Raw genomic sequence first — 9,933 nt, 5'->3', positions numbered from 1 at the left:
GTTTGTTTGTTTTTTGGTTTGTTTTCCGAGACGGAGTCTCACTCTATCACCCAGGCTGGAGTGCAGTGGCCGGATCTCTCAGCTCACTGCAAGCTCCAACTCCCGGGTTCACGCCATTCTCCTGCCTCAGCCTCCCGAGTAGCTGGGACTACAGGCGCCCGCCACTTCGCCCGGCTAGCTTTTTGTATTTTTTAGTAGAGACGGGGTTTCACCGTGTTAGCCAGATGGTCTCAAACTCCTGACCTCGTGATCCACCGTCTCGGCCTCCCAAAGTGCTGGGATTACAGGCTTGAGCCACCGCAGCCGGCCATCTTGTCTCTTTCTAAAGAAATGCTCATAAAGCAACATCAACACTCGAAAGAAAAGAGGTTTTTGATTGACATAAATCAAAGATCTTCTTTAGCCAGGAAACAGGGAGAGTAGTGTAGACAAGAATGCCAACACACACCTCCAACCCACCACCACAGGGAACTTTAAGGAAGGCCTCCAAACCGGTAAAGAGAGCCCTTTCTAATCAAGGTCTAATATTGAACAAAGAACACTTTTTTTTTCTCTTTTCTTTTTATAAAAGGGACAGGGTCTCACTGCATTGCCCAGGCTGGAGTACAGTGGCATAACATAGCTCACTGCAGCTGCAAACCTCTGGGCTCAAGTGATCCTCCCACCTTAGCCTCCAAGTTGCTGGGACTAAAGGCGCACACCACCACACCTAGCTAATTTTTAAATTTTTGGTAGACAAAGTCTTCCTATGTCGCCAGACGGGTCTGGAGCTCTTGGCTTCAAGTGATCCTCCTGCCTTGGCCTCCCAAAGTGCTGGTATTACAGGTATCATCCACTGCTTCCAGAGATACTTTCATTTATATAAACAAAAAAAGAAAACAATACGGCTGCTATACCGGACAACCACATCTCTCTCAAACAAAAATCCAAAAGTATTCAGAAGATATATACTTTACTCACCACAGAACTATTTTTGAATAAATAATTATGGCTGGCTGGCTGGCTTGCTTATTTATTTCTTTATTTATTTAGAGATAGAGTCTTGCTCTGTCACCCAGGGTAGAGTGCAGTGGCATGATCTTGGCTCACTGCAACCTCTGCCTCCCGGCTTCAAGAGATTTTCCTGTCATAGCCTCCCGAGTAGCTGAGATTACGGGCGCGTGCCACCATGCCTGGCTAATTTTTGTATTTTTAGTAGAGATGGGGTTTCACCATGTTGGCCAGGCTGGTCTCGAACTCCTGACCTCAGGCGATCTGCCCACCTCAGCCTCCCAAAGTGCTGGGATTACAGGCGTGAGCCACCGCGCCCGGCCAATTATAGCTTATTTAAATTGAAGAGGATCATTCAATAAAACACTGAAAATATATCCCTGGTATATTTGCTTATCCACTCCTCCAGGTGACAGACCAAAATTTATCATTATTAGTATTGTCAAATTTTAAAACAGCACCTTAGAAAGATACTATTCCATACCTGGGATATAAGATTTATATTTCAAAACAGCTCAAAGAGTAGATTTGAAATGTTCCCAACACAAAGAAATGATGAATGTTTGAAGTGATGGATATCCCAAATCCATAATGTGATCATTACAATGGTATGTATGTATCAAAATATCTCATGTGCCCCATACATATGTAAAATTATGTATCAATGTTTAAAAGAAAAAATGAAAATATGCAATAATCAAAACAATTGGAAAAGTTTTTCTGATTAAAAAAATAACATAAAACTAACATCCCATTCCATACACAAAAATTAACTCAAAATGGGCTGGGCATGGTGGCTCATGCCTGTAATCTCAGAACTTTGGGAGGCCGAGGCAGGCAGATCACTTGAGGTTAGGAGTTCAAGACCAGCCTGGCCAACATGATGAAATCCCATTTCTACTAAAAATAATACAGTATGGTGGTACGCACCTGTAATCCCAACTACTAGGGAGGCTGAGGCAGGAGAATTGCTTGAACTCGGGAGGCAGAGGCTGCAGGGAGCCGAGATCATGCCACTGCACTCCAGCCTGGGCGACAGAGCAAGGCTTCATCTCAAAAAAATTAATTAAAATAAAAAGAACTCAAAATGGATCGCAGACCTAAATGTAAGAGCTAAAGCTACAAAACTCTTAGAAGAAAACACAGGATAATTTTTCAGGTTAGGCAATGATTTCTTAGACAGAACACCAAAAGTACAAGGAATGAAAGAAAAGAATGACAAGTTTAACTTTATTAAAATTAAAAACATTTGTGCTTCAAAGGATATCATTAAGAAAGTAAAAGACATGCCGGGCACAGTGGCTCATGGCTGTAATCCCAGCACTTTGGGAGGTTGACGCGGGTGGATCACCTGAGGTCAGGAGTTCTAGACCAGCCTGGCCAACATGGTGAAACCCTGTCTCTACTAAAAGTACAAAAATTAGCTGGACGTGCTGTCACGCGCCTGTTATCCCAGCTACTTGGGGAGTGGGGGCCGTGGGTGCCAAGACAGGAGAATCGCTTGAACCCGGGAAGCGGAGGTTGCAGTGAGCGAAATCACACCATCACACTCCAGCCTGGGAGACAAGAGTGAGACTTCGTCTCAAAAAAAAAAAAAGAAAAGAAAGTAAAAGACATTCCACAGAGTAAGAGAATATATATTTGCAAATCACACATCTTACAAGGGACTTGTATCCAGAATATATAAACAATTATAAATTAATAGTTTTAAAACAATCCAATTTTAACTGGTCAAAGAATTAGAACAGATGTTTTCCCAAAGAAAAAACAGAAATAGCTAACAAGTGCATAAAAAGATGCCCAACATTAGGGAAATTCAAATCAAAACCACCAAGAGATACCATTTACATCCACTAGGACGTCTATAATCAAAAAGATAGAAAATAGTAAGTGTGGGTGAGAAGGAGGAGAAACTGGAATACATTACTTGTGATGAGGCCACTTTGGAAAACAGTTTGGTAGGTCCTCAAAAAGTTAAACACAGAATTACCATAAGACCCAGGAATTCTACCCCTTGGTATATGGCCAAGAGAATTGTAATCGCAGCACTTTGGGAGGCCGGGACAGGTGGATCACCCGAAGTCAGGAGTTTGAGACCAGCCTGGCCAATCTGTCTATACCAAAAATACAAAAATTAGTTGGGCATGGCAGACACCTGTAATTTCAGCTACTCGGGACGCAGAGGCAGGAGAACCGCTTGAACCCAGGAGGCGGAGGTTGCAGTGAGTCGAAATCGTGTCATTGCACTCCAGCCTGGATGACAAGAGCAACACGCCGTCTCAAAAAAAAAAAGAAAACCTATGCTCACATAAAAACTTGTATACAAATGTTCACAGGACTATTATTCTTGATAGCCAAAAAACTCAAATGTCACCAACTGATGACTGGACAAATTGTGATAAATCCTTACAATGGAATATTAATCAGTAATAAAAGTAGTGATATGTGCTACAACACAGATGAACCTCAAAAACATTATGTTAACGAAAGAAGTGCATGATAGAAGACCACATATTGTATGATCCCAATTATTTAATATATACAATATCAAAAATAGGTAAATCCATAGAGACAAAAAGTAGATTAGTGATTTTCAGGGGTTAGGGTCTGGAAGAATGCAGAATCACTGCTAATAGGAACCGGATTTCTTTTGGGGGTGATTAAAATGATCTAAAATTAAATTGTAATAGCTGCAAAACTCTGCAAACATACCAAACTTTTCAACTATAAACACTGAATGGGCAAATTTTATTGTGTGTCAATACAGCTCCATAAAACTGTCTCAAAAAAAGGAGTCTGAGCTATTATAACTATGTCAGTGTTTTAAGTTTGAGAGCCCATGTGCCAGAAGTTACCCAAGGGATTTAAATGCAAGCTTTTAAATGTCTTCCTACCTTTAAATCTACAATCCCTTTAAGATTTTATTTTTATTTTTTGGTTAAAGGTCTTGCTGTCACCCAGGCTGGAGTGCAGCGGTGTGGTAGCAGCTCACTGAAGCCTCCATCTCCTGGGCTCGAGCAATCCTCTCGCCTCAGACTCCTGAGCAGCTGTGACTTTAGGCACTCGCCACCACATCCAGCTAATTTTTTCATGTTTTTGTAGAGATGAGGTTTCACCATGTTGCCCAGGCTGATCTCAAACTCCTGGGCTCAAGTGATCCTCCCACCTCAGCCTCCCTAAGTGCTGGGATTATGGGCATGAGCCGCCGCGCCTGGCCTCTTTTAACTTTTTACTTACTTAATTTCAACAGGCACACAGATATGTGGGAAACAGGCTCACTAGATGTGCAAAAGCTGAGGCTAGCTGTGAGCAGACGTTTGCCGTGGGTTTTGTTTTTTTATAATTGCGTCACAGAGTAATTGAGGGCAGGGACTATTAGCTTTATCTCTGAATTTTTGTACCCAATACAGTATGTGGTATATACTGGGTGACAAATAATGTTGAAGAAAAAAAATATACCTAGAAGGCAAAGAAAAAAAAAGTCTAAGTAAGGAAATTGAAGAGGTTTAAAACAATGTATTACAGGAAAACAAAAGATTTAAACCCCAGGCATACCAAGGAAAACTTCTGAATTAAAATAGTGAAAGAAAATATTCTTTAAAAAGACACAAATTAATTTATAAAGCCAAAGAAAAACGTGATCTCAAACATCTCCTCTGCAGCACAAAATAGGAAGCAGCAGAGTGCAGGAGTTAATATTGTCTTTATTAACAAAAATAAAAAAAAAAAGAATATTGTCTTCGGAATCCTCCATTTAACGAATATTCACAAAGCATTTACAATGTGCAAGACATGGGCTTAAAAACTAGCGAAATAGTAACAAACAGGGGCCTGCTCTTAGGGACATTTCATTTTAATGCAGGAGAGACACAATAAGCAAGTAAATAATTTTAAGAGTGGTAACTGTCAAGAAGCAAATCAAATGAATATAGGAAAAAGAGAATGATTTAAAGGGCAGCTTTAGACAGAAGGGTATTTGAAAAATTCACATTTTTTAAAAAAAGATAAATTATCTGGTTTAAAAATAAACCCTGCCAGTATATGTCCAAACCTGGTGATACATAATACAATTATAAAATGTAAGATTAAAAGATTGCATTATTATCCATAAACCATAAATTAAAATAACTTGGTATCTTTACAAAACCTGTTTATCCCTAGAATTTTACCTATTGTATGAATTTTCTTCTAACTGGTACTAAGCTAATGAAGCTTTAGGTCTGAATATCCTAAAACTCTCAAGAACTGAAATATAGGTTAAATCATAAATAGCATGGTTTATAACACCCCATCATTACTTTTTCTACCAACCCCCCACCATCACCACCCCGATCTGGTAGACAAAGGTAACCATCATTACTTTAGGCACAGACATTTCATCCCAGAAAGCACAGAAAGAAAGAATAAAAGAAACAAGCAAGTAAACAAATTACAAAAATGCAATAGGAGGCTCCACATTCAATTGCATATGCATTTCTAGGCTCCTCAGACCTCAACACCCTAATGTGCAAAACCAGATGAAAATCAGATCTGGTGTGACTAATGCATACAAAACCATCTCACAAAATAGCTCTTTATAACTTGACTAAAACAGTGTAAGTTATCCTCTTTTCCTACTGTTTTTTTAATCTAAGAATTTAAAAAATGATGTCAAAGAAAAAAATCATGATTACTCTAATATAGAAATGTATATGACATTCTACCCATAATTTTCAGAAACTTACCACACATCAGCCAGAAAAAAAAAATGCAGAACTAAAGAAAAGTTCAAAGCACCAAGAGTCCACTCACCTTAACCCATTGAACAGTTGCTTAGATTTGTCCAGAAGATAACAAAAATCTGTAACTGTTTTCCTCTCTCCCTGTGGGATATCATCTTCAGCACCTCCAGAGGACATGATTTCTTTAAGAGCAAATTCAGTCCTGTAAGAAAACATATGTTCATTCATCCAGTAGGTAAAATTAAAATAGAAAAAACCTTAGTTATATCATCTGATAGTATTTTTTATCCAAGACAGATACAGAATTCTTCTGATTACAATCAAATCATAAAAATATAATTTAAGTGTAAGATACTGTAAGAAAACAGTTCGGCCAGGCGCGGTGGCTCAAGCCTGTAATCCCAGCACTTTGGGAGGCCGAGACAGGCGGATCACGAGGTCAGGAGATCGAGACCATCCTGGCTAACACGGTGAAACCCCGTCTCTACTAAAATACAAAAACTGGCAGGGCGAGGTGGCGGGCGCCTGTAGTCCCAGCTACTTGGGAGGCTGAGGCAGAAGAATGGCGTAAATCCAGGAGGCGGAGCTTGCAGTGAGCTGAGATCCGGCCACTGCACTCCAGTCCGGGTGACAGAGCGCCCCCCCCCCCAAAAAAAAAAAAAAGAAAGAAAACAGATCATCTCAGTCGGGCGTGGTGGCTTATGCCTGTAATCCCAAACTTTGGGAGGAGGAGGTGAGCAGATCACCTGAGGTCAGGAGTTCGAGACCAGCCTGGCCAACATGGAGCAAGCCTGTCTCTACTAAAAATACAAAAATTAGCCGGGTGTGGCGGCGGGCGCCTGTAGTCCCAGCTACTCAGGAGGCTGAGGCAGCAGAATTGCTTGATCCCGGGAGGCGGAGGCTGCAGTGAGCCGAGACGTGCCATTGCACTCCAGCCTGGGCGACACAGTGAGACGCCGTCTCAAAAAAAAAACAAAAAAAAAAAGGAAAGAAAATAGATCATCTCCTATCACTGGTATGGATGAAAATTGGAATCATATTAGAAAGCAATTGTTATAATATCCTTTCATCTAATAAATATTATTTGAATGCCTGTTATGTTCTAGGCATTCCTCTACATGGTTAACAATCTAAAAATATTTATTTATTTATTTGTTCATTTGATCCATTCTATAAATCCTTCCAGAAAATGATCCCACAAATGGAAAACACCTTATCCATGTATTTGTTTCAGTATCATAACATTTAAAAATTGAAAACAACCTAAAGGCCTCAAAGACAAAAATGGTTAGGAATACTGACCACCGCACTCTACCCAATCACTAACTCACAACTGTGTTTAAGAAGGTGAGGCAATGGTATGAGCACACTTCAGTATAAAAGGGATATAAAATCACACACACACGTACACACACAGAGGTGTATTAAAACTATATTGAATTGAAACTATCTCCACTTGTAATCAATTTCATAAACCTGCCATGTAAAAAGAAAAAACAACAGTAAGTTGTCAGACAGTATGTACAATACAAACCTAAACTAAACTTTAAAAACTGATCTGTGGCCGGGCGCAGTGGCTCATGCCTATAATCCCAGCACTCTGGGAGGTCAAGGCAGGCGGATCACGAGGTCAGGAGATCGAGACCATCCTGGCTACATGGTGAAACCCCGTCTCCACTAAAAATACAAAAATTAGTCAGGTGTGGTGGCGGGCGCCTGTAGTCCCAGCTACTCGGGAGGCTGAGCCAGGAGGATGGCGTGAACTCAGGAGGCAGAGTTTGCAGTGAGCAGAGATCACCCCACTGCACCCCAGCCTGGGTGACAGAGCGAGACTCTGTCTCAAAACAAAACAAAACAAAACAAAACAAACAAAAAAACTGATTGGTGTTTACACACAGACAGAAATCCCTGGAACAACACAGGAAAATTTGGTCCTAGTGTAGGGTATAAAAATAGGCAGACAAAATATAGTCACTGAAATAATGTGATACAATTGGTGAAATAATGAAATTTAATAGATCGACTGAAGAACAGAAAGGATACAGTTGAACAAATTAATAAGCTAAAATATCAGATTTGGGGTACTCTGCCAAAAGACAGTAGAAAGAGATAAAATACATAAAAGAAAAAGCAAGAGATCAAATAGAGAAATGAGGGAAATCAACTGCCACACAACAGCTTACACAGGAGGAGAGAAAAACACAAATGAGAGTAAAGAAATATTTGCAGAAATAATGACTAAATTTCCAAAGAAGGCTGAGGACATTGTGTGCATCAAGAAAATAAGAACCAGAAGTCACCAGGACAGTGAAGATGTTTAACAAAAAAAATCGAACTGGGAAAAATATAATTTTTGTGATTATATTTGTGATTAAAAAAAAAAATGTCCCAGAATTAGAGAAAATATAACACCTAAATTGAAAGGACTCAAAGAATGTCAAAATAATCCCACAGCTAGAACCATTAGAGTAAAACTTAGGAAATCAGAGTTCTCTTCCCTTCCTGAAAAATTCACTCTTATATCCACCACATAGGTATCCACATCCCAGGGTACCTGCATGGCTGTCAGAATAGAAACTATGTGAGGAGGCCATTCGCAGGCAGGGCCAGCTTACACAGGATGTTGAAGGCCGAGGGTGGTGAGGAGGGCACCCATGAGGGCAGAGGACTGGCAGGGAAAGTAGGAGCCTGAGCACAGTGACAGCACCTCCATGTAGAAGGGTTCAAAGCAGCAACGGGAGATTTGCTATATAGAGAGGGATGGATCAATAAGATCTATTAAGGGCCAGGTGCAGTGGCTCATGCCTGTAATCCTAGCACTTTGGGAGGCAGAAGCAGGAGGATCACTTGAGGCTAGGAGTTTGAGATCTGCCTGGGCAACATAGTGAGATCCTGTCTCTACAAAAATTTTTAAAATCAGCCAGATGTGGTGGCAGGTGCCTATAGTCCCAGCTACTCACGAGGCTGAGGCAGGAGAATCGACTGAGGCCAGGAGTTCAAAGGTGCAGTGAGCTATGATTCCTCTACTGCAGTTCAGCCTGAGTGACAGAGTGAGCCCCATCTCTTTTAAAAAAAAAAAAATTCTTTTTTTTTTTTTTAAAAGATTTATTAAAGACAATGGGACCCAGAGTTTTCACTTGGCAGAGAAGGGAGATGGCAAATATGGAAATGGAAAAAGTTAGAATGAACTCTGTGGATTGAAACTGGGCCAGGTGCGGTGGCTCACATCTGTAATCTCAGCACTCTGGAAGGCCAAGGTGGGCGGATCATTTGAGGTCAGGAGTTTGAGACCAGCCTGGGCAACACAGTGAAACCCATCTCCACCAAAAAATACAAAAATTAGACCAGCATGGTGGGGTGCGCCTGTAGTCCCCAGCTACTTGGGCGGCTGAGGCAGGAGAATCACCTGAACCCAGGAGGTGGAGGTTGAGATGAGCTGAGTTCATGCCACTGTACTCCAGCCTGGGCGACAGAGCGTGACTCCGTTTCAAAAACAATAAACTGTAAGTATGAGTGAACTAATGGATTTCCGAAGACATGGACATAAATGCATGGTGTGTGTGTCTACATAAGCACACACAGATGCATACTCCCTAGCTCTGCAATTCTATCTACTGAGAGGGCCTTGGAGCAGAGACCATCTTCCCTCCCCAATGGTATCAATGTTTCTAGCACCTAGCTCTTGATCTCTAATACCATTCTCCAATAAAAGGAACCAGACATCTCTGGAGAATTGTAATTCACTAATTACAGCACAGGGGTGGAAAAAGTATAGGATGAATCTGGAATATCTTGTGGCAGTAAGCAAGAAAGTGCTCAAGGAATGCCAAAGACATGTCAAAAAGACATAGGATCAAGATTGAAGGAGATCCCACTGGCCAAATGGGGTAATTTCAGCATCAATACCAATAATAACAGCAATGGATTAAAACCCATTGAACAGGCCGGGTGCGGTGGCTCAAGCCTGTAATCCCAGCACTTTGGGAGGCCAAGACGGGCGGATCACGAGGTCAGGAGATCGAGACCATCCTGGCTAACACGGTGACACCCCGTCTCTACTAAAAAAAATACAAAAAAATTAGCCAGGCGAGATGGCGGGCGCCTGTAGTCCCAGCTACTTGGGAGGCTGAGGCGAGAGAATGGCGTAAACCTGGGAGGCGGAGCTTGCAGTGAGCTGAGATCCGGCCACTGCACTCCAGCCCGGGCGACAGAGCGAGACTCC

General features: G+C 41.4%; 1 protein-coding gene across 1 annotated transcript in view; it reads right to left on the bottom strand.

Moving 5' to 3' along the window:
* The window catches only part of SCAI (suppressor of cancer cell invasion), a 200,440-nt gene that overhangs the window by 96,509 nt on the left and 93,998 nt on the right, over window positions 1–9,933 (bottom strand). The window contains 1 exon segment of the mRNA XM_017874756.1: window positions 5,782–5,913. Within this exon segment, the coding sequence (XP_017730245.1) occupies window positions 5,782–5,913 (132 nt within the window).

This window comes from Rhinopithecus bieti, unplaced genomic scaffold, assembly GCF_001698545.2.
Source record: "Rhinopithecus bieti isolate Rb0 unplaced genomic scaffold, ASM169854v2 scaffold_7967, whole genome shotgun sequence".
Taxonomy (NCBI): domain Eukaryota; kingdom Metazoa; phylum Chordata; class Mammalia; order Primates; family Cercopithecidae; genus Rhinopithecus; species Rhinopithecus bieti.
The sequence above is the reverse complement of the archived record's forward strand: the minus strand, read 5'-3'. Positions and strand labels throughout refer to the sequence as shown.